Raw genomic sequence first — 26,036 nt, 5'->3', positions numbered from 1 at the left:
CCGCCGACAGGTTATAAAACATCTGAACAAACAGATGACGAATAATCTGAGAGCCTTTCAGCTGCAGTAAAACTCTTCAACACACACACACACACACACACACACACACACACACACACACACACACACACACACACACACACACACACACACACACACACACACACACACACACACACACACACACACACACACACACACACACACACACACACACACACACACACACACACACACACACACACACACACACACACACGATGATGGGAAACATGGAGGTAAACAGACGTCTGATTTGTATCCGCTCTCCGTCACCTCGCAGGAAACAACAGGAAGTGGCGAGGGGGGGGGTTTCATTCATACTGCTGTTAGAAAAGGATACTGGTAAAACACACACACACACACACACACACACACACACACACACACACACACACACACACACACACACACACACACACACACACACACACACACACACACACACACACACACACACACACACACACACACACACACACACACACACACACACACACACACACACACTATATTATATGTATTTTGACACACACCATGTATGTATTTTTTCCTCTGAGGTTAAGTATGGTTAAGTAAGCTTCTTTGCATTTGACAATAAAGCCTTTCAAATCTTGAATCTCAACGTACGCATACTGAGTACATTGCTTTTAATGCTTGGAGTACATTTGGATATTACTTCTAAGTAGTACTTTAAGACCATACTATTTATAATTTCACTAGAGTGACGGATCTGAGTGCCTCGTCCAACACTGCTCACAGATTAAGCCATTAATGTGTGTACCTAGAAAAGCACTATAAAAATGAAATGTGTTAATATTATTCTGCTTTCTAGGGTTTTCCCTTTCCTCTAGTCTAAAACGTATAACTCACGAGAGTCTAGTGTGTTATATATGTTTTTGTGCATGTAAATGGTCTCCAGAGGCTAAAATCCCTGCGTTCCTCTCCCACACGCTGCTCATTTTCAGTATAGTATTTCTGTGTCTCTACTTTAAAGAGTCCTCTCCTGCTGATGTTCAGGTGTATATCAGTATGTAGTGTCTCTACTTTAAAGAGTCCTCTCCTGCTGATGTTCAGGTGTATATCAGTATGTAGTGTCTCTACTTTAAAGAGTCCTCTCCTGCTGATGTCCAGTTGTATATCAGTAAGTAGTGTCTCTACTTTAAAGAGTCCTCTCCTGCTGATGTTCAGGTGTATATCAGTATGTAGTGTCTCTACTTTAAAGAGTCCTCTCCTGCTGATGTTCAGGTGTATATCAGTATGTAGTGACTCTACTTTAAAGAGTGCTCTCCTGCTGATGTTCAGGTGTATATCAGTATGTAGTGTCTCTACTTTAAAGAGTCCTCTCCTGCTGATGTCCAGTTGTATATCAGTAAGTAGTGTCTCTACTTTAAAGAGTCCTCTCCTGCTGATGTTCAGGTGTATATCAGTATGTAGTGTCTCTACTTTAAAGAGTCCTCTCCTGCTGATGTCCAGGTGTATATCAGTATGTAGTGTCTCTACTTTAAAGAGTCCTCTCCTGCTGATGTTCAGGTGTATATCAGTATGTAGTGTCTCTACTTTAAAGAGTCCTCTCCTGCTGATGTTCAGGTGTATATCAGTATGTAGTGTCTCTACTTTAAAGAGTCCGCTTAGAGAAGTCCCGCCCCTTAGCCTATCACGTACAATGTGTTGGAGCGCTAGCCAATAGCAGATAGTGATTTTAGCTCTGCAGGCCATTTACACTAAAACCTAGAAAACCAAAAAGCATAACAGGGCCTCTTTAAAGATCTCACCCAACCCGAGAAATTTGAGGCAAATGAGCGTCAGATTTCCAGGTGAGATTCGACCCATCAGACCGTTTCAGATCAGGTTATATTATTTAATGGAAGCTTCCTGTCTCTAATCAGATCCATAGGTACAGGGGGGTTTTATCATTTTACTCAACATTTAAATCTAATATTGTGTAGTGGATAAATCTACTTGTCATCTAAGCTTATGAACAAAAGGAATGATCATTTATAATCAAAATAATATTGTTTTCCTTCATTTCTTGACCCAAACTTATTTTGATCAACTAAATAAATTGACTTTTTCAACTTTATTTCTGAGTTTTTCGACAGTGAGAGGTTTTCTTTCATTCTGTTTATTTTAGACAGTGGTGGACACAACTGGAACTTCTGTAGACACACACAAACTGTCAGTTCAAAGGTACGCTCTCATTCAGTGCAACGGCCAGGGCATTCGATCAAGGCAACAAGTCCTCCAACTAATACGACCAAATAGGTTGATTGTTTTCCGACCCAAATACGACCCACAGCAGCGTTTTCAATCAACGTCTTCCCCCTATTCATTTCTAGCAGCGAAGAAGAAGAAGAAGAAGAAGAAGAAATAGTTCGTCATAAACTGCTGCTAGAAATGAATAGACGGGAGCATGTTGTTTCTTACACGACCACTAGAGGTGCTACACTTTAAAACGCTGCTGTGGGTTGTATTTAGGTCGGAAAACAATCAATACCTTGGTTGAAGGATATTCTACCCGGAGACCCAGAACAAGATCTGATTGGACGCTTTCTTTTCTAACACAAAACCACTGAAATGCGTAGAGCCTGGTCCGAGAAGGACAAACAAATCAACGTAACACTGTGATATTACAGATCAACTACACCATTCTCATTTATTCATTTTATTTAAATTTTATTAAATTGATTTTTGGTTTGTTTGATCTGAGTGTTCCAGGGCATTCTCTGAACACCTTGAAGGCCCTGACGGTTCGCCACTGATTTCGGGGCTATTTTAAGTTATTGATCTCAGGTCTATGTGTGTTTCTCTCACACTGTAATATATATAATATATGTAATATGATATGTAGTATTTAAATTTGTGAATATTAAAGCTGCACTAATTGATTTTTGATCCACTTGAGGAACTCCACTTCAGTCAGAATTGAAATCAGAAACACTGAGGAGTGTCATTACACAATCCTGTGTGTGTGTGTGTGTGTGTGTGTGTGTGTGTGTGTGTGTGTGTGTGTGTGTGTGTGTGTATGTGTGTGTGTGTGTGTGTGTGTGTGTGTGTGTGTGTGCAGCAGGGGGGTCAATGTGGCGACCTACAGGGGAGGGGAACTTCCTCACACTCACACACACACACACCGCAGACAAACCTCACATCTCGCTGTGGACACAAAAGCAGGAAGGAGAAAATGACAGTGATGATGTCATTTTGTAGGCAAACTGGAAACCGGTGACACCTTGACCTCCTGCTGGGAGTCCTGCTATAAACCACTAAAGAAATAAGAGATATCCTCAGAAACATCCCTGAGTCATAAAAGTCCAAGTAGGTGAATAAGTTCAACTGATAAACTTCAGTTTTGAACTCTCGTTTGACTCCACACACACACAGCTGTGAAACAGGAAGTGAAGATCGTTGACGCAGCAACGCTAACCAAAGAAGTGACATTTCCTCTGAAAATAAAACCAAACGTTTCCTCAGCAAGCGATAAAAGAGCCAACCAGGGAAAGTAGGGGTTAACGAAAACATCTAAACAACCACGGACTACATGACCAACCCCAAAAAAAATAAAGAAATGAATGCGGCGACGAACAAATCCATCAGTGAACGTTTAGAAAGTGAAGTCAGGAGTTCGAAATAAAGGAGAGAACCGTCGCGTTCGCCTCGTTGTGGTCATGCTCTGCAAAACTGGCAACCTGTTTGCTGCAAAGGAAGCAGAGTGTGTGTGTGTGTGTGTGTGTGTGTGTGTGTGTGTGTGTGTGTGTGTGTGTGTGTGTGTGTGTGTGTGTGTGTGAGTGTGTGTGTGGGTTCAGTAAACACAGGTGTCTCTTTTTGGTAAAAACCAGTAGATGTTGAGAGATAAAGTGAAGATGAATTGTTCTGACGTGAGAGACGAGAATCTGCCCTGACGTTACCCTGAGAAAAAGTTCATATGAACTCAGCGTCCAATCAGATTACAGAATAACGACATCCATGTATATAGGTTAATGTGTGCAAATATAAACGCAACATTTTTGTTTTTGCTCCCATTTTTCATGAGATGAACTCAAAGATCTAAAACATTTTCTTTATACACAAAATAACCATTTCTCTCAAATATTGTTCACAAATCTGAAAAGATCTGTGATAGTGAGCACTTCTCCTTTGCCGAGATAATCCATCCCACCTCACAGGTGTGGCATATCAAGATGCTGATTAGACAGCATGATTATTGCACAGGTGTGCCTTAGGCTGGCCACAATAAAAGGCCACTCTGAAACGTGCAGTTTTGCTTTATTGGGGGGGTCTGGGGGGGGTCCGAAAACCAGTCAGTATCTGGTGTGAGGGTTAGGGTTAGGGTTAGGGTTAGGGTGATGTTGTGAATCGAGTGGCCCATGGTGGTGGTGGGGTTATGGTATGGGCAGGCGTATGTTATGGACGACGAACACAGGCCACTCGATTCACAACATTACCCTAACCCTAACCCTAACCCTAACCCTAACCCTCACACCAGATACTGACTGGTTTTCGGACCCCCCCAGACCCCCCCAATAAAGCAAAAGTGCACGTTTCAGAGTGGCCTTTTATTGTGGCCAGCCTAATTCTCGTCTATTTTGGCAAGAAATTGTAGGAATGTTTGTGTTTGTGGGATAAAAATAGCATTTCCCCAATCAACCAGAGATCAGACGCTTCAATTAAAATACCCTCGCGGCTTCCTTCCTTTGTTTCCATCGAGTCACTCGACACATTATCTTTCAATATATTTGTGTTGCTCACAGCTGTGAGTTGTGGAGTGTTGATGCTGTGCTATTCCCGTTTAATCAAAACACACACATTCAAAGAAAAGATACCATTACAACTGATATGGTCTTTCTTTTACTCTGTGTCGGCTAATATAAGTTAACGGTTAAACATTGAGCTTTGACAGACAGGTCGCCCATCTCTGTAGAGGCTGGTGCCATGGGAAATGGAGTCTTTTCAACTTCCTTGACTACAGAGGTCCGGATTAGGTTATAATATCTGGCCTTTTTTACAAAAACAACAGTTTCTTCCCCTCAGCTACCGGCCTCAGCACATTAATGTACACAATATCTATTTAAAAAAAAATTATATTTCAATGTAAATACTGCTATATTTGACTATCTATTTTAATGTTATTATAGTTTTTTTAATTTTCTATGTTTTTGATTTTTGTTTTACCTTTACGTACGTATCAACCTACCTACATGTTTAGATCATTGTTGCATAAAGTAGTGGATTAAAAGTACATATAATATATATATCTGTATCTAGTGGCCGTTTTTTGCTTCGTAGAGATTTTCTTGGTGAGTTAATTTTGATTTGATGAGCACCCTGACGGTACGTCCACACAGCAGCTGAAAAAAAATCTTCCAACGCTTCCAACGCTTCTCCCCGGTCCATTGACTTTGAATGGGGGTGACGTCACTTGCCTCGCTTTTCGCCGAACTGCATTGTGGGGAAGCAAAGCGAAGATTTCCAGGATTTTCAGGATTCAAAAGTTGAGCAATGTTCAACTTTTGAAGCTGAGCAGGAAGCGTCAGCCAATCAAATCCCGTTTATGCAAATCTGACAGTACAAGCGCTAGCCAATCAAACCGCGTGTAAGCTGGGAGAGCCAGACCGCAGTTCATTTCCTCATATTCCAAACGAGAAATTACGGAAGCAATTCACCCGGTTCTTTATGACCAGAACTATTTACCGGGATACAAACCGGAGGAACCAGGCATGGAGGAACCAACTGGTGTGTTTTCGCCTGTTTGGGGAGTTTATATATTTATATATATTGCTCGCATAAAATCCCCGGGGTTTGTGCCTTTCTTATTTTTGGCGGTAACCCTGAGTGACAATATTTGGACTTTTTTTTTTACAAAAACAACAGACTAACACGTACCTTTTTATCCACGATGGAGCAGACTAGCTCTCGCACGGCGCTCAGCGATTGGTCGGCGGGGTCAAAGGTCACGCTTTCTCTCGTGAGTCCGATCTGAAGCAGGAAGGAAACGCCGTGGATGGACGAGCCTCGGGAGACGGAGGGACTGCGAGCTGATTGGCTGCTGTTAGAGTGCTGTGTGCAGAGGGTAGTGGGAGGACTGGGAGAGGGCGAGGGTGTGGGGGGGGCGGCGGGATGAGGGAAGGATGCTAACGGCGGCGCTAACGGCGGCGGAGGAGGGAAGTTATCCGTCGACATTTTTTTGTGTGTCTCTTCTGCTATCTGTGACGACATCCAGGCGGGAGGAAGGAGTCGCAGGTGAACGACATCCAACAAAATAGGTGATGTTTTTTGTTCGTCGAGAGAGATTTTAGTTCACATTTCCCACAGATAGAATCCTGAAAGAAGCATCTCTGAGGTGGAAAGAAAGCAGGAAATCCATGGAGTTCAAGCTTAAAGTTTGAGATCCTCAGGGCTCCTGCTGGGAGACACTGCCGTTTCTCTTCACTGGAAGCATCTGTTGGGGATAAAAGACAGAAGAGTTAATAGTTATCAATCGTAATGTTATCGGCTAGTGCACGACACAATGAAAAATATCTGAAAAAATACACTATGGTGTTGCCACGGAGACATGGCACCTTTATGATGTCAGTCTATACACTGACAGAGGCCCTATTACTGTACGTTTTGAGGGGAATTATCTCTCCTGCAGGGGCTCTATAGGTTTTAGTGCATGTAAATGGTCTGCAAAGGCTAAAATAACAAAGTTCCGGAACACGGTGACCTCACTACGGAACACTCACGCTCCTATTGGCTAGCGCTCCAACACATTGTACGTGATAGGCTAAGGGGCGGGACATCTCTAAGCGGTTGACCAATCACAACAGAGCCTGCCAGCAAGCCAATCAGAGCAGACTGGGCTCTGGTTTCAGACAGAGGGTGAAAAGAGGTGCTGCAGCACAGGCAGTATGAGAAAAATAAAGAGCTTTTTGAGCATTGAAGCATGAAGACATGTCCCGGTGGAGACACTAAATATTAGGGACGCTCCGATGGATATCGGCCGATACTCACTCTCTGCCGATCGATCGCTGCTCTCTAAAAATGCCGATCGCTAGAGCCGATCGCATGACGCAAAATACATAACACTTTTCTCTGTGCGCGGCAAAACAAGCTCGCCACAATGGCCTCACCGGTCTGGCAGTATTTTAAGTTGTCCGAAAAAATAGTAAAATAGTAAAAAATAGTAAAAATGACAGTAAAATGACAGTATAAAATAGCAGTATAAAATAGCAGTATAAAATAGCAGTATAAAATAGCAGTATAAAATAGCAGTATAAAATAGCAGTATAAAATAGCAGTATAAAATTGCGGCTCCGCCCGCTGTGACGGACCGGTGAGCGGAGCAGAACACACACTAATGGCGCATTTCCACTACAGCGCGGAGCTCGCTTTAAGCGTGCAGGCCCCGCCCCGTTTTGGGTTGCGCTTCCACTTGGCGTAGTTGCGACTAGCGGGTACTATTTCACAGTTTTTCTGGCCCCTTAAAATCGAGGTTCTTAGCGGGCCAACAACCAGGCTGAGTCGGGCTGAGTACGCTAAACTAGAGAGAGAATCGCTGGCAAGGGGGCTACAACTACAACAAGATGAACATATTTGACCGTGATTTAATTGTAATACACGTTTCAAAATGATGCCGAAGTAACAACATACTGATACCGGTTAGTAAAAACCATGAATTAATGCTTTGACAAGTCTGCAGACAGACGGCAGGCGAAACACCTTTTAAAATGCGTGTTTTCTAATAGAGATTTGGCTAAGCTAACGCAGTATATGCTCCGACCGTCCACACTCACAACAACGGCCTACAGACATAAATAAACCAGCGACTGTATTCGCCATGACACAGACAGTCTGTGGTTTGTACTTGTTTAACTTCTGTCTAGTTTCTGAACAGATATGAGGAGCTGTGAGCTCTGAGGGCTAACAGCTAACGGCTGATGTTGGTTTTCTGTGGTTCTCATTGAAGATGAGTCACGGCTCCGCCTACACTGCGTTACTATAGTTACTGCCCCAGCTACTAAACTGTAATGGAAACGAAGCATAAAGTGAGCCTGGCCTAACAAGGCCTAGCCATACCAAGCGAGCCCTGCGGTGGAAATGCGCCATAAGAGTTAGACCTAACACACTTAGCTATTTGATCTACCTCTGGAACAAGCTAAACTAGTTATACATATATTTATTCTTCACTGTCGGGTCACTCATTACTGGATCAGTGAGCTGCATGAGACGATACTGACCGGCTGTCAGGAGAGGGAGAGAGAGGGAGAGAGGGGGAGAGAGAGAGAGAGAGAGAGCGAGAGAGAGACAGAGAGAGAGAGAGAGGGAGAGAGGAAAAGAGAGTGCTTCCGCTCATCTCTGTTGGTTGTTGTTTGTGGAAGCTCCAGAGAATGAGCCCCAAAAAGACCCAGGTCTCAGGCTCGAAAATGACATTCCCAGAACCAATGACCATATCTTCCCTTCTAAAAGGGTTAAATTAATAATCTTTTTTCTCAAAGCAATGATAAACCTGTGAGTTGGATGTAGAAGTGTCAGAATCAATATAGATGTTTTTATTTTAAAGTAAATTTAGATTGAACACAGTAAAAAAAAAAAAATTATTGTGTCCGTCCAAAAAAAAAAAAAAATTATAGTGAAAACCACCCTTGCATGATGGGATGGTAGACTAAAAGCTTGAGGAATCCAAACTACAATATATAATAAGTACCCTGTATCAAGATTGATGCAAAACAAGTGAAATTTCTACTTTTTAGAGAGATTTAGCAAAAAAAAACACTTCTGGGGTCATTTCGGTGGACTTTCCATAACTCTGGCCCCCCTTGCTCGATTTTGCTGATTGACATCTCTTTCTAACCGTTATAGCCAATGGAATCGAGGGGAAATCCCATATAGTCCTTATTTGGTAATGTGTGTGTGTGAGACTGACGCATAGCCAAAACCGGAAGCTGCGATAACTGGTGGCTACCATTGGCAGCTAACTTTTACTCTCCAATTTTTACATAAAAATGGAATTATGGATTATAAATTAAAAAAATATTCCACAGAAACATTATCAACCTATGGATTAACCGATTCAGCCGCGTTTTTTCTCGTTTTAATGCCATTGAACAAGTATTTTTGATCAGATTGACAGCTACGGTGAGAAGATCTCCTGTAAAAGCTCTGTAAAGGTACGTGTTGTGATGTCTGTGTTTGCTTCCCCTGTCAAGAGTTCGGATCACTCAGAGATGATATATACTATATACCTAAATAATCTGTGGAACCTCAGCTTTAATCGGATATCTTGTATGTGCAGCTACGATAAGTAATAACTAAGGGTATCTTTAATCTTGAGTTCTGTGCCAAAGTGCGTTAGCATTTTTCGCTCAGGGGTCATTTAGATGCTTCTTATGAGACTTGTGTTTTGTTTTGGTAAAAATGGTTTGTATCGTCAGTTAGCTGAGATTAGTCCCGTTAATCTGGTATAACACATTAATAGGTTCTTAAATATTAAGATCCCCTGAGTCAGAGTGTCGTGAAGAAGAAAAAAAGGACCCGCCGAGGGGGTCCTTGGGGCTTAACAGGACTGAGTTTTAAACATCTCTTTAAATGGGAGATCCCCATAGGCCCCGCCCACGCGATCGGATCGGTATCGGCCGATACTGATTCCGGCGATCGGAGCATCCCTACTAAATATGAACCTGAGAATGAGCAGCATAGCGCCCCTTTATTTGTATAGATAGATATATAGATTAAGAAGTTATTTGTTACATTTATGAAGCCTGAGCAACTTAAAGTATAAACAAGTACTCATTGTGCAGAAAAAGGTGCCTTTATGTGTGTTTAATTATATTTATGTGACATTTTCTGGATAGTATTGTAGCATCAAGAAGCATTTAACTTATTTAACTAATTTGACTCTTGTGACATGTAGAGTCAGTCCACTAGTTAAATGTTTACAGATGCATTTTGATAAAAGCAGCTAAAGGTATTATATCAATGTAGTACAAAGTAGCATAAAATGGAAATATTCAATTAAAGTACAAGTACCTCAAAATGTTAAGTAGTGTACATGTACTTAGTTAATTCCCACTTCTGAATGCGACTTTTTAACCTCGAAATTCTGTATAGAGTTCAAATGTCTCCATGTTGCTCAATTGTGTTTGCTGCAAGGGAAACAGCAGAACAGATGCAACACACAAACATAATTATAACAATAATTTAATTTATTTTACACATCTGTAGACAGTGGTGGAAAGTACATTTACTCAAGTATTGTAATTAAGTACACATTTGAGGTACTCTACTTGTATACTTCACTCCACTACTATTTCTTTGGTAAGATTTATTTTGTAGTAACTTTATCAATTCAGTTTTTGACAGACAACACTAAGGGAAAGCTTTTAAAACATGATTATTTGGTATAGATTAAACCATCCAACATCATATTGAAGGAACTAAAACCATGAGGAGGGACTGAGAGAAAATGTATATGAATTCAGATCGTTTTAAAAAAAAAATTATTTCACAATATTTCCAAAATATTGTTTGCGTTTTTTCTGAAATTAGTACTTTTACTCCTGATACTTATAGTACACTTTTCCTAATACTTTTACTTACATTCTTGATGCAGTACTTTTACTTGAAAAGTAGTATTTTTGACACGGTTTTAGTACTTTAACTCAAGAATCCGAGTACTTTTCTCTATGTCTGTCGGTCATATCTGAGTGAGCACATCTGGATTTTAAATCCTAAGCAGATGTGGGTAACAGTATAAAGTGCAAATAGAAAGTTTGTTTTTAAGGCACTTACAAGGTTTAATACAAGAGAAGTTAAAGGCCGTTACCTCTGAGAACAGGGCGGCTTTTCCGTTTCCATCTGCGGGCAAACCGAGGAGAAATGCTCGGTAAAGTAATCCAGCTGGCTGAAAGGCTAAAATGAAACCAACAAAACCCAGATAAAGTACGCTGCTGTGTTCGCTACATCCGGTCTGCGAATGTGGAGAAAAGCAGGTTGAATTATAATAAGATTTTCTCTGGTTGTGTCGCTTCTATCCAAACTTTTCCCCCGGAAAAACCGAGAGATCCTGACCGAGCAGGAGCAGCTTCAGGCGGATCTGATGATCGGAGAGAGACGGGGAGCATACAGAAGAACCAGGAGGAGGTCTCACTCTGATGGAGATTCTGGAGACTGAGTTTTTTAAACAAAACCAAACAAGCGAGAGTGAAAAGGTCAAGGACAACATTTCATTATTAACAGAGGTGGGAAGTAACTGCTTTACTCAAGTACTCAAGCGCAATTTTATTACATTTTATTTATATAATTAAATCGATTTTTCGTTTGTTTTATCTGAGTGTTCCAGGGTATTCTCTGAATACCTTGAAGGCCCTGACGGTTCGCCACTGGATTAAATACATGTAGTGGAGTAGAAGTACAATGTAGCAGCAAATGGGAATACTCAGGAAAAGTAAAGTATCTCAAAATTGCGCTTGAGTACTTGAGTAAGATACTTTACTTTTCCTGAGTATTCCCATTTGCTGCTACCTCGTACTACTCCACTACATGTATTTAATCCCTTTAGTTACTTCACAGATGTGGATGAATGATGTGAAATATAATCAAGTGTTAAATCAGACTTTAGTTCCACCTGGAGTAAATCCACAAGCTACCCTGCAGTATACAAAGTCATTCAAACTAGCTGCACCTTTACCAGCTTTGAGAACACTTTCATGATCAATCATTATAAAACATATCATATCTATTATTCTGAAATGGACCAATCTGCACAACGACTACTTTTACTGTCTTTCACTATATTTTGATGAGAATACTTTTCTACTTTTACTTGAGGAACATTTTGAATTCAGGACTTTTACTGTAACAGAGTATTCCTACACTCTGGTACTTCTACTTTTACTCAAGTACCAGATCTGAGTACTTCTACTTTTACTCAAGTACAAGATCTGAGTACTTCTACTTTTACTCAAGTATAAGATCTGAGTACTTCTACTTCTACTCAAGTACAAGATCTGAGTACTTCTACTTTTACTCAAGTACAAAATCTGAGTACTTTTACTTTTACTCAAGTACAAGATCTGAGTACTTCTACTTTTACTCAAGTACAAGATCTTAGTACTTCTACTTTTACTCAAGTACAAGATCTACAGTCTAATATTAATCTGTGTTAATCTGACTCTTGTTATACCTCAGAGTGATTCATCCTTCATTGGCTGCAGCTCATAGAAGATCTTTACCACGTCTCTGCCGCTGAATGTAATGATGACTCTGTGACGCCATCTGCTGGTAGAAATACTGCATTACACAACAGTGTGTAACGAGGCCACTACCACACTGTGTAGAGAACATACCCTGTTATAAGCAGTGGCGTAACCACGAATTATTGTGTGGGTGGGCCTGGAGAAATGTAGGTGGGCCAGGGGGAGACTCATTAACCCTTTGGAGTCGACCTTAACGCCGGCGTGATCAGATCACATGACCTGTTCAAGCCGGTGCCGCATAAAAACAACAGTCTGGACAACATTGTCATGTGTTTTTGTCGAAAGTACTGGCTTGAAACTATATCCCAGTCTTTGTTTCATGCAAAAAGACCCAGTAAACACGGAGATACGATGATATAAAGTTAATACATTTCAAAATTATGAAAAAAGGAAGCACATATTTGAATATCTTCACCGTATTTGATCATTTTGCGAAACGGAAAATACTGGAAACTGTAGATCCTGCTCAACAGGATGTATATGTGTATTTTTGTCGAAAGTACTGGCTTGAAACTATATGCCAGTCTTTGTTTCATGCAAAAAGACCCAATAAACAAGGAGAAACGATGATATAAAGTTAATACAAATATATTTCAAAAGTATGAAAAATGGAAGCACATATTTGAATATCTTCGCCATATTTGATCATTTTACGAAACAGAAAATACTGGAAACTGTAGATTCTGCTCAACAGGATGTATTTACCAGGGAGGGGGTGAGGTAATCAGGTAAACGGAGTGATACGAAGCGAGACGAAAAGAGACGAAGAGGGACGGCGGGAACCAAAGAGAGGCGGCGGGAAATGGAGAGAGACGAAGATATACGAAGACAGGCGGCGGGAGACGAAGAGAGACGGCGGGAGACTGCGATTGAAGTAAAGTGACAGACAAACATTGAGAATTTAGAGATAGTTAGATAGATTCAACTATGATGAAGAGAACTCTGAACGTGAGCTATGAGCTTGTTTTCTGACATGGAGGAGGAGGAGGAGCCTGTGATGTTGCCCTCTGTGTCGTAGTTGACAGAAACTGCTTTGAAGCGTGGCACAGATAAAGACAGAAAAAACATATTTTTGTACATAATGTGTATATATATATATTTGTATTATATTTATAATAACACTTTTGCCTTATCAGAATGAAATCCTGTACATTATTTAAGCTTTTAAATGTTTGCATGGGGTATGAGCTGAAACTTCATTCATGATTTTATTTATTTTGTAATGCACTAATTAAACATAAGCAGAAGCCTAAACTAGCAGTGAAAACAAAAACCTAAGCACGGCGGCCTCAGAATGTAAAACTGACATCCACATGGCTTAGCTCGGCGGCCAGAGGTTGTTTATCCTGGACAGTCACACAGTGGGCACACACTGAGAGTGTTTTCATATTCAGCAAATGTGTACACGCTTCACTGCAGACCTCAAGAAGAAATAAGACTTTCATTTACTCACGGCAAAACTTACTTTACTTACTAATTTACTAACGATAAAAATAAAATGCACTCTCTATTCCATTGTCATGAAGGTGGAATCTAACTATATCCAGAATAAGTTTGATTGGATCCAAGTTAGAAACATGTTTATTTCTGCTGTAAAGTTGGGCATTTTAACATGGAGGTCTATGGGAATTGCTCCCTTCTGCATCCATCCCCTGTCGGCCACTAGAGGAACTGCAGTTTGTGGCACTTCCTTCTGGGCTTGTCAGGAACGTAAAAATCGCAATGACACGCTGATTGGCTGTGGGTGGGCCACCCGGACCCACCCACAGCTACGCCAACGCCACTGGTTATAAGTATAAGGAAGGCATTTCAAATGTTACTTAAATGTAAAAAAAAACGTTTAATATATATACATATTATTAACATATTATCACTCCTGCATTAAAGTAAAATAATAATTTCAATGTTCTTTTTTGGTGGAGTTATAAATAATTTTAACTAATTATTAAAATGGTTTTATAGAAATGTGTTGATTTGTATCAATAATACAAAATAAATAATAAAAATAATAAAATGATATTATTTTGTAATACTACTACTACTACTACTACTACTACTAATAATAATAAAAATAAAAATAATAAAATACTAATAAAAACATATTTTAAAAATTCTACAATAATATTAAAATAAACTAATAATAATAATAATTCACAAAGTGCACTATGTGGTGGAAGGAGAATTTAAACACTTCAGGGCTTCAGTGAGGCAAACAAAATCAAGGTGTTTAATAAAAATAATACAAAAATAGAAAACAATACTATGACACGAAAATAATATTAAGAATATTAATAAGATAACGATATTTGTGCAGCTTTAATAAACACCTTTCATAAACACATATCAATATCATATATTATTATATATTAGTACAGTGCCTGAGTGAATGGATATAAATCACAATAAAGTGAAATATATAAGAGTCACTTGGTGTTTGTTTTGATTTTCAGATTCTAAAAGCGTTCATGTTGTTGTTGTTGTTGTTGTTGTTGTGAAAGCGTCCTCAGGCTCTGCAGCGCCCCCTGCTGCCCGGCTGTAATGAGCGACCTCCTGAAGCAACAGGAAGTTACAAAGTTTCCACTTCCTGTACGTTGGCGCCGCGAGAGCCGGGTCGTTCAGAATCTGATCCAGAGTCTGCAGCTCACTCTGTTTGGCCTGAAGGACGCAGAGAAGTAGAAATATCATTCGTGGAAAGTACATTTACAACGGTGAGATGTTGACGTATATTTACTTTACTTAAAGGTCCCCTATTCTCCTCTTCTTCCTCAATATATCACAGGTCTCAGATATATACAGAGCCTGTCTCTGATTGGCTGAAACACCAAACAGATCACTGCAGCATTACCCATAATCCCCTCTGTTTCAGCCCTGTTTCCAAAGGGCTGATCACTGTTCAGAGTCTCTTTCCACAGAGGGGGGGACACATGTTGATGTAGAAGAGACATGAAGAAGAGGGGACACATGTTGATGTAGAAGAGACATGAAGAAGAGGGGACACATGTTGATGTAGAAGAGACATGAAGAAGAGGGGACACATGTTGATATAGAAGAGACATGGAGAAGAGGGGACACATGTTGATGTAGAAGAGACATGAAGAAGAGGGGACACATGTTGATGTAGAAGAGACATGAAGAAGAGGGGACACATGTTGATGTAGAAGAGACATGAAGAAGAGGGGACACATGTTGATGTAGAAGAGACATGGAGAAGAGGGGACACATGTTGATGTAGAAGAGACATGAAGAAGAGGGGACACATGTTGATGTAGAAGAGACATGAAGAAGAGGGGACACATGTTGATGTAGAAGAGACATGGAGAAGAGGGGACACATGTTGATGTAGAAGAGACATGAAGAAGAGGGGACACATGTTGATGTAGAAGAGACATGGAGAAGAGGGGACACATGTTGATGTAGAAGAGACATGGAGAAGAGGGGACACATGTTGATGTAGAAGAGACATGGAGAAGAGGGGACACATGTTGATGCAGAAGAGACATGAAGAAGAGGGGACACATGTTGATGTAGAAGAGACATGGAGAAGAGGGGACACATGTTGATGTAGAAGAGACATGAAGAAGAGGGGACACATGTTGATGTAGAAGAGACATGAAGAAGAGGGGACACATGTTGATGTAGAAGAGACATGGAGAAGAGGGGACACATGTTGATGTAGAAGAGACATGAAGAAGAGGGGACACATGTTGATGTAGAAGAGACATGAAGAAGAGGGGACACATGTTGATGTAGAAGAGACATGAAGAAGAGGGGACACATGTTGATGTAGAAGAGACATGAAGAAGAGGGGACACATGTTGATGTAGAAGAGACATGAAGAAGAGGGGACACATGTTGATGTAGAAGAGACATGAAGAAGAGGGGACACATGTTGATGTAGAAGAGACATGAAGAAGAGGGGACACATGTTGATATAGAAGAGACATGAAGAAGAGGGGACACATGTTGATGTAGAAGAGACATGAAGAAGAGGGGACACATGTTGATGTAGAAGAGACATGAGGAAGAGGGGACACATGTTGCTGTAGAGGAGACTTGAGGAAGTGGAATAAGGGACCTTCAAAGAGTGCTTCCCCGCTGCAGTGTTTCTCACCTTCATCGTGCTGCTGAGGATCCTCAGGAGGTGGAGCTCTTCGTTGATCTTGTCGTCGGGACAGCGGTGGATGAACGAGGCTCTGAAGTCTTTCTGAGACTGACCAATGGGAGAGAGGCGTGCGGCCTGCAGGCGCCGGTAGAGCAACTCCATCTCGTCAGGACGAGGATCTGAAAACAGACCAGGAAGACTGACTTATTATTTTAATTAAGGATTGAGGTCGATCATTTGTTTATATATCATTTGAGAGTCAATCATATTCTTCTTTATTGATTTGATACTGCTTGAGTTGTACAGCATCATAATTCTCTTGTTTGATATAATTATTTTTATTTTTTATTAATGTTTTACACGTTAAATAAATAAATAAATCAAATCAAATCAAGAGTAGACAAGTAGATTGTTGCTTTTATTTGCTTTCAGTGGTCTATTGTTTTTATTTTATGGCTGTTTTTTTTACATTTTTTAATTTTTTATTTGTATCTTTTATTTTAAATGTATTTATTTTATGTTTTGTGAGCTTATCTTTCTGTACAGCACTTTGGTCTGAAAGTTTTTAAAGTGCTATATAAATAAAGTTGGATTGGATTGGGTTATTTTCTTTTCATTAGTGATGGAAGAAGTGTTCAGATGTTTCAGTGAAAGCACTTATACTAAACTGAGAGAAGACTTTAGCGTAGTGTTTCTCAAACCTTTTCATACCAAGGTCCACCTAACTCCACAAACATTTGTAAGCTCACTTCATTGCGGAGATATTCCCGCGAGAGTGTGGAAGACTTTAATAAAAAAATTTATTTCAAATGTGAAATTTTACCAATATACTCACGGACCACTAGGGGGCGCTCACGGACCACACTTTGAGAAGCACTGCTTTTATAACGTTATAAAAGTTAAAGTATGGAATGTATAATAACAATAATAATAATAATAATAATAATAATAATAATAATAATAATAATAATAAATATAAATAATTATAATTACAAAATATATAGAATAATAATAAATAATTATAATAGCCCAAAAATAAAAAAAATAACAATTACAAGAATAACAAATGTAATAATCATATTGAAAAACGAATTAAACTAATATTACTAATAAATACAAAAACTAGTAATAATAAAAAAAAACTACTCCTACCAATAATAGCTAATAAATGCCTCGAATAAAAAATAGGAAATTAAATGTAAACAATTATTTATAACTATTAGAAATATTATTGTATAATTTTTGTATTATTATTATTTAATGTCCAACTTCTATTCTTCTTATTTCTTTTTTAATGATCTGCTTTTCATCGCGATTATGATGGCATGTATGGAGCGAGTTAAAACAAACTTGAATTACAAAAAATAAAAAAAGTTCAACATTTGTATCACTCAGCTCCTGAAACACTGGAGGTGTATTTTAACAACAACAAAACAACAACACCTGTAAACAAACAAATGTGTGTTTACCTGTGACGGCTTCTCCTCCTTCTTCTTCTTCTTCTCTCTCTTCTGGGACGTGCAGTAGAGGGGCAGACGCTCCTCCTCGGCCCCCCCCCACTCTTCTTCTTCCCTTTCTGCTCAGAGGTCCCTCCTCCTCCTCACTACAGGGGGGGGGAGGGAGAGCCTCAGAGGGAGGCGGGACATCTTCTCCCTGAGAGGAGGACACACGGTGGGTTTTAATATAAAATGTAAATGTCTGCAGGAATTAAAAATAAATGTTTATGATTCTCACGTTGTCAGATTCTGCTGCTTCCTGCACCGAGGTCAGAGAACAGGAAGTGGACAAGCACTCCTCGTTATCGTCCTGATCGCTGCCCTCACTGTAGCACTCTGCACCGCACACACACACACACACAGTTATATTCCTGTATTCATTCATGATACATGTGATATTTCCTGTATGTCTGACCTTCAGTGTCGATCAGCTCACTCGGCTCAGCTGCTTCTGACAGTTTACTGATCCACCTGAACACACACACACACACACACACACACACACACACACACACACACACACACACACACACACACACACACACACACACACACACACACACACACACACACACACACACACACACACACACACACACACACACACACACACACACACACACACACACACCTTTTAGGACTTTCACTTAATTCATTTCCCTTTCTCTTCTCACCTAATTTCCTCTCCTTCTATCTAGTTTCCTATCCTATTCTCTAGTTTCCTCTCCTTCTCTCTTGTTTCCTCTCCTATTGTCTAGTTTCCCTTATTTTCTCTCACTCCGTTTCTTCACTGTTTTCTACTCACCTCACTTCCTTCCCTTTACTCTCCTCTCCTCTCCTCTCCTCTCATGTCCTCCACTTGTTTCCTTCGTCTGTCTGTTATCACTGACAGCATCACTAAAGCTAAAGCTCGTACAGTAAGCACCATGACGGTGAAGTTCATTCTAATAATAAAATGTTTTTACAGAAATGACTGGGCATCTTCTCGCTGCACAAAACAAGAAGTGGATAAAAGCTGAGAGATGATACGAGGAAGAAGAGGAAGAAGAGGAAGAAGAGGAAGTGCTCAAAACGATCTTCAGTGCAGAGATAACAGAGATAAGGAACCACACAACTGTTCATGTGATCGACATCAACGTGCTGTGGAGGTTCGGATCCTCAGAGGGGATTCACACTCATTTTGATCACCTCACTTCTCCTCTAGCGCCACACACAACACACAACCTCTGATACTTATGCAAATCAACCTAGAGAGAGAGAGAGAGAGAGAGAGAGATAGAGAGAGAGAGAGAGAGAGATAGAGAGATAAATAGAGATATATATAGATAGATAGATAGATAGAGAGATATATATATATATATAGAGAGAGAGAGAGATAGAGACAGAGAGACAGAGAGATAGATAGATAGAGAGCGATAGATAGATAGAGAGAGAGAAATAGAGAGAGAGAGATAGAGAGAGAGAGACAGATAGATAGAGAGAGAGAGATGGAGATAGACAGAAAGAGAGATAGATAGATAGATAGAGAGACAGAGAGAGAGAGATAGATAGATAGATAGACAGAGAGATAGATAGACAGAGAGAGAGAGAGAGATAGATAGACAGAGAGATAGAGAGAGAAAGAGAGATAAATAGACGGAGAGACAGAGAGAGAAAGATAGATAGACAGAGAGAGAGAGAGAGAGAGAGACAGAGGAGAGGATTTCTCATTTCTCTAAACGCCTGCAGCTTCCCCTCCTCTCTCCTCGGTTCCCCTCCTCCTCCTCCGCTCGCATCTCCTGTGGACGGGACTAAGACACGAGGATAGGAGTCGAGGATAGGAGTCTAGGATAGGAGTCGAGGAGGGGAAATTAGAGAATTGAGAAGCCTTCAGTTTGTTTACTGTGACGGCCTCTCCTTCAAAAATGAATGTTAGAATAGATATTTGTTGGAAGAATTCAAAGTAATGGCTCTGGACAAATGCTGCAGAGTCAAGGAAATAAAGTAAACCAGAGTCAGAGACTCTCGGCCGGCCGTCTCTCTTAAGGGGGAGGAGCTTGGGTATTGCTGCTATCTCTCTTAAGGGGGAGGAGCTTGGGTATTGCTGCTATCTCTCTTAAGGGGGAGGAGCTTGGGTATTGCTGCTATCTCTCTTAAGGGGGAGGAGCTTGGGTTTTGCTGCTATCTCTCTTAAGGGGGAGGAGCTTGGGTATTGCTGCTATCTCTCTTAAGGGGGAGGAGCTTGGGTTTTGCTGCTATCTCTCTTAAGGGGGAGGAGCTTGGGTATTGCTGCTATCTCTCTTAAGGGGGAGGAGCTTGGGTATTGCTGCTATCTCTCTTAAGGGGGAGGAGCTTGGGTTTTGCTGCTATCTCTCTTAAGGGGGAGGAGCTTGGCTTTTGCTGCTATCTCTCTTAAGGGGGAGGAGCTTGGGTTTTGATTCTATCTCTCTTAAGCGGGAGGAGCTTGGGTTTTGCTACTATCTCTCTTAAGGGGGAGGAGCTTGGGTTTTGCTGCTATCTCTCTTAAGGGGGAGGAGCTTGGGTATTGCTGCTATCTCTCTTAAGGGGGAGGAGCTTGGGCGCATTGCTGTTGCCAGTCTATGACAGAGCACAACCCGCCATGAGGTAGTTTACTGTTCAGGGACGAAGGTTCTCTGGCGCACGTTCTTTCCTATGGACGAGAGCTCTGGTTAGATTCAGGGTCCATATTTGTTTAGTCTCACTGATAAAGAATGTTGATTATTAAACTCTGAACTAGTTAAAACCTCGAGCTGCAGAAGGAGTTCTTCAGAATTGGTTTGGCAACCACCGTGTCAACTCGTGACACACCACCTGTTTTGTCAATTCTCCGGTCGTAACTCCAAATAAACCGTCAGTGTTTGCCCTCAAAGCTCCGGCTCTCCTCGTGTCTCTCTGAGTCCTGTTTCCAATTGCTTCAGAAGCTTCCCCCACATCTTGCACTATTTTATCAGTTGTATTTGTTCTATGTCCTATACCGTATATTACATTACATTACATTACATTACATTACATTGCATTTAGCTGACGCTTTTATCCAAAGCGACTTACAATAAGTGCGTTCGACCAGGAAGATACAACCTTTAAGAAAACAGAATCATATAAGTTCATCAGGTTTCATAGAGCCAAACATTTCAAGTGCTACTCAACTGGCATTTAGAAAGCCAGTCCTTTATTAGTTTATAAGTGCTTTGTTAGTAATTCTATCGCTCGAAGTGGAGTCTAAAGAGATGAGTTTTCAGTTTGCGTCGGAAGATGTGTAAGCTATCTGCTGTCCTGATTTCAATGGGGAGCTCATTCCACCATTTTGGAGCCAGGATAGCAAACCCACGTGTTTTTGCTGACGGGAACTTGGGTCCCCCTCGCAGTGCGGGTGCAGCGAGCTGTTTGGCTGATGCAGAGCGGAGTGCACGTGCTGGGGTGTACGGTTTAACCATGTCCTGGATGTAGGAAGGGCCAGATCCATTCACAGCATGGTACGCAAGTACCATGCTGTGAATGGATATATAGTATATATTCATGTTGCTCTGTTGGAGGAGCCTGGACTTCAGTTGTTCATTGACAGATCTAAACTGTACGTAATGTGGACAATAAAGCCTTGAATCTTGAATCTAGATTCTTGAATACTCACTTGTTCATGTCTGTGAAGCTCTCTGCAGCGATGAAGATGGTCACAACCAGAGGATGGCTGGCTGTTATGGAACTGAAACACAACACTGTGCGGTTAATAATACAGATACTTCTAAATCTAATACTTCGTTAGTCGACAGGTGAGTTTCACACAGAGAAACAAACATGGCGTACTGTTTCTTCTTGCACTGTTGGGCCTTTTGGATGGTGAAGCCTGGCAGGCAGATGAACCCTTCGGCTTTCTCCGCCTCAAGAGATAAGAAGATAAGATAAGAAGTACTTTATTGATCCAAATTTGAGGGGAGGAGAGGAGGAACACCTCAGAGACTCAAAGACACTCAGGTCAAGTAGGAAGCAACTCAAAATGACCACAAAGAAGCTACAAAGACCAAAGGTACTGCACAGGAACTACAAAGAGACTCAAATATGGATAAAAAGGACAATATTTGCGTCTAAACCGAAGAAAATATGACAGAAAGAAGCTTTTCTAGTTTCTGTTTCTCACCATCTTGTTGGAGTACCAGTAGAGCGAGCTCTTCTTCAGGACGAACCAGTATCTCTTCCACCTGGCTCCCAGGAAGCTGCGCGCCTCCTTCCTGCGGAGCAGCCAGCCCTGACAGTCCGTCAGACCCAGGTCTCTCACGGAGACACGCCGCCGGCTCATTGCTGAAGGACAAACATCACAACATTATTTATATACAACACAACACAGAGGGGCTTTATTGGCTGATGACATTTTAAATGCCAAAGCATTCCGCACAAGGGGTTAAAACAGAACAACACAAAAAGAAACACTACACACACATGTCAGCAATACATGTGGAACAACAGCAAAACAATACATGTGGAACAACAGCAAAACAATACATGTGGAACAACAGCAAAACAATACATGTGGAACAACAGCAAAACAATACATGTGGAACAACAGCAAAACAATACATGTTGAACAACAGCAAAACAATACATGTGGAACAACAGCAAAACAATACATGTTGAACAACAGCAAAACAATACATGTGGAACAACAGCAAAACAATACATGTGGAACAACAGCAAAACAATACATGTGGAACAACAGCAAAACAATACATGTTGAACAACAGCAAAACAATACATGTGGAACAACAGCAAAACAATACATGTGGAACAACAGCAAAACAATACATGTGGAACAACAGCAAAACAATACATGTTGAACAACAGCAAAACAATACATGTGGAACAACAGCAAAACAATACATGTTGAACAACAGCAAAACAATACATGTGGAACAACAGCAAAACAATACATGTTGAACAACAGCAAAACAATACATGTGGAACAACAGCAAAACAATACATGTTGAACAACAGCAAAACAATACATGTGGAACAACAGCAAAACAATACATGTTGAACAACAGCAAAACAATACATGTGGAACAACAGCAAAACAATACATGTTGAACAACAGCAAAACAATACATGTGGAACAACAGCAAAACAATACATGTTGAACAACAGCAAAACAATACATGTGGAACAACAGCAAAACAATACATGTTGAACAACAGCAAAACAATACATGTGGAACAACAGCAAAACAATACATGTGGAACAACAGCAAAACAATACATGTGGAACAACAGCAAAACAATACATGTTGAACAACAGCAAAACAATACATGTGGAACAACAGCAAAACAATACATGTGGAACAACAGCAAAACAATACATGTGGAACAACAGCAAAACAATACATGTGGAACAACAGCAAAACAATGCATGTGGAACAACAGCAAAACAATGCATGTGGAACAACAGCAAAACAATACATGTGGAACAACAGCAAAACAATACATGTGGAACAACAGCAAAACACTAAACAAACTGTATGCCAACAACGTGCAAATAAAAAGTGAAGGAAAGGAAATGAGAGCAAAGGAGAGGAAACGAGGTGAGGAGAGAAAGGGAAAGGAAATGAGCAAAAGGAGAGGAAACAAGTGAAGGAAACAAGGGCCCTTTCTCATTTCATCAAATCCCCCTCTTCGACTCCTCGGTCCTCCGGTAGTGACCCGGAAATGAATTTCAGCGCGCCATGTTGAAGGACATCTCATTTCTCTAAATGCACTTCGAGGATCGAGGATCGAGCATCGAGGAGGCTCTCTGGAGGAGCTCTAACCGAGGAGACACTGATGGGTCCTCCACGGTCCTCCACGGCTCCTTTGTGGATGCATTTCAGGGAACAGAGATGTTTCAAAGAGTCGTGACGCACGGCCGGACTTATCTCAGCCAATGACAGCTCTGCATGCATCCCCTGGATATTATTTTATTAACTGCTTTCATCGCAACGCAATTTTTACAGAGAGAACAGCTGTGAGGTCCGTGCAGAAAGCAGAGCAGTGTGTATAATATATATCACTCAGTATAACAGGCCTACTCTCTTTATTTGCTTTAGTTTAGTTGATATCTACAAACAAAGAGTCCATATGTTTCTAAGACCATTAAGTGGGGGTATATCCAGTCTCTGATAGTGTTACGTTATTATGAGAGTGCTCTGTTTGATTCTGAAATTGTATATATATATATATATATATATATATATATATATATATATATATATATATATATATATATATATATATATATATATACATATAGCTAAGGGGGTTGTCGACCCTCCGCTTCGCGTCGGGCCGAACCACGCCCCTTAGCTGTGATATAATGAGCATATACCACGGCCTGTCGTGAGCTATTGCTTAATTATACCGCACTGTGAATGAATCAAAGTAAATATATAAGTCATCATGAACACATCTGTTCATCAGACAGAGTGCTGCTGTACCTCCTGTCATCATTAATGGACGTCTCTTTAAAATGACCGCTGAGAAGAGAGGAGTTCTCATTTCTCTAACCGCCTGCTGCTTCCCCTCCTCTCTCCTCGGTTCCCCTCCTCAGTCCTCCGCTCGCATCTCCTGTGGGCAGGACTAAGTCTCGAGGATAGGAGTCGAGGAGGGTGTGTGTTCTCGTGTGTGTGTGTGTGTGTGTGTGTGTGTGTGTGTGTGTGTTAACTCACTGCTCCTGAGGGTGGCAGGTAAAAACGCAGCTATATATAATATCCTGCTTTATATTTTGTTACTGTACTTTTTTTCAGCTTTGTGTAGCTTATGTATGTAAGATTAAATTACATACATAATATTCACAACATCTTCTTCTTACTTGCTTGTCTATCGGTGTCTAACTATGTTTGTGGCTTTGTTTATCCACGTATATATTTAAACATATGTGTGCAAAAAAAATGCAAAAAATCCTAATTTCTTTGCAGTAAACAACGTCCCAGTTGAGCTTGATGATCATTCCTTCATTGTAGTGATATGGAATTGTGCTTTCAGACTAAATACCACAAAACCCCCTAAAAAGACCGTCTTACCTGCAGCAGTGTGTCGTCTCTGCAGCTCAGCAGAGGAGGAAGCTGCCTGTGAGAATGTCTACATTGAACACATCCCCCCCCCCACCACACACACACACACACACACACACACACACACACACACACACACACACACACACACACACACACACACACACACACACACACACACACACACACACACACACACACACACACACACACACACACACACACACACACACACACACACACACACACACACACACACACACACACACACACACACACACACACACACACACACACACACACACACACACACACACACACACACACTTCCTGTTTCATACAATCAACATGACCCTTCAGTTTCTTAGAGTCACACTTCCTGTTTGTGGTCTCTAGAAAACAAAACATTTCATTGTCAGACGTTTGGTTTGAGCTTCTTTCTGCAGCATGGTCTTTTAATCACGTGAGAATTAAGATTACTCAACGCAAAGACATAAGAAAAGTGTTCTTGAATGTATAAATGAGGGGGCACATTTGAGGGTTTTCTGACATTCTGCAATCTAAAAGACCAGTTTCTCATAATTTCAAGTTTGACCTTAGTTTGAGAGGGGAATAATTCATATGAGAACAGTTCAATCAGTTTGTCTGACTAATGGAGATACAGTAATGCATTCATGAAATAAGTTCAATGAATGTTCAATAATGTCCTCTAGGTGGTGCCATCACTCCTATCTTTTGAAAAGGATTCAGACTTGAATGAATGTAATTAAAAAAGGTACGATAAGCTACTTTAAAAACATAATTTCTAGCTTTTTACCAAAAAACAATTGACATACTGTGGGTGAACATTACAGCCAAACAAATACAGCTTCTGCTCCTTAGTTATATACTGATAAGACCTTGTACACCTTCACTTATAAAGATCTGAATTGAGGATGCAGCTGTCTCGGTTTTTGCAGGTTGGGGTTTTCAGAATCAAATAAAGTTGACTTCTTTTGGATTTACGTAAAGCCAGACTTGTTTACATGTGACAACAGAGCTTCACATCCAAACAAAACACAAGCACAACAATTCAAATGAATTATTTCAGGACAAAAGACTTGTTGGTGATGAAACAAAGGTAACCACTTCTCATA

General features: G+C 40.6%; 2 protein-coding genes across 4 annotated transcripts in view; both read right to left on the bottom strand.

The window, feature by feature from the left end:
• Positions 1-11,109, bottom strand: part of LOC307015268 (serine/threonine-protein kinase D3-like) — a 41,141-nt gene extending 30,032 nt beyond the window's left edge. Inside the window, exons 1-2 of one of the 2 annotated variants that reach the window (XM_079643781.1) lie at positions 10,841-11,109; positions 5,920-6,475 (exon numbers count right to left, since the gene is read on the bottom strand). In XM_079643781.1, coding sequence (XP_079499907.1) covers positions 5,920-6,252 — 333 coding nt within the window. In that variant the 5' untranslated portion in view covers positions 6,253-6,475; positions 10,841-11,109. The remainder of the gene's footprint in view (positions 1-5,919; positions 6,476-10,840) is intronic. The other variant, XM_079643780.1, reaches the window with a different exon arrangement.
• A 3,367-nt stretch (positions 11,110-14,476) lies between these two features.
• On the bottom strand, positions 14,477-25,162 carry ipcef1 (interaction protein for cytohesin exchange factors 1). Of its 2 annotated transcripts, none has more exons than XM_079643787.1 (9): positions 24,910-25,162; positions 22,003-22,163; positions 21,672-21,745; positions 21,499-21,570; positions 18,286-18,341; positions 18,109-18,206; positions 17,844-18,027; positions 16,384-16,553; positions 14,477-14,927 (listed from the first exon to the last, which is right to left on the bottom strand). In XM_079643787.1, the coding sequence occupies exons 2-9, from the start codon at positions 22,159-22,161 to the stop codon at positions 14,736-14,738; spliced, it is 1,005 nt and encodes a 334-aa protein (XP_079499913.1). In that variant the 5' UTR covers positions 22,162-22,163; positions 24,910-25,162; the 3' UTR covers positions 14,477-14,735. The 2 variants fall into 2 exon arrangements, with proteins under 2 accessions (XP_079499913.1, XP_079499912.1); XM_079643786.1 differs by lacking the exon at positions 24,910-25,162 and adding an exon at positions 24,325-24,872.
• Between the last annotated feature and the right edge of the window lie 874 nt (positions 25,163-26,036).

The sequence above is a fragment of the Notothenia rossii genome, assembly GCF_949606895.1.
Source record: "Notothenia rossii genome assembly, chromosome: 8".
Classification (NCBI taxonomy): domain Eukaryota; kingdom Metazoa; phylum Chordata; class Actinopteri; order Perciformes; family Nototheniidae; genus Notothenia; species Notothenia rossii.
Note: the sequence above shows the minus strand (reverse complement) of the source record. Positions and strands in the feature narration are given on the sequence as shown.

Excerpts from the sequence above, each read along its gene's own strand:
- ipcef1 (XM_079643786.1), bottom strand. The coding sequence starts at position 24,385 with ATGAGAACTCCTCTCTTCTCAGCGGTCATTTTAAAGAGACGTCCATTA. Across the intron at positions 22,164-24,324 it reads TCCATTAATGATGACAGGAG|CAATGAGCCGGCGGCGTGTC; the intron begins GTACAGCAGCAC and ends TTTGTCCTTCAG. Across the intron at positions 18,342-21,498 it reads AGCTTCACAGACATGAACAA|GTGGATCAGTAAACTGTCAG; the intron begins GTGAGTATTCAA and ends GTGTGTGTTCAG.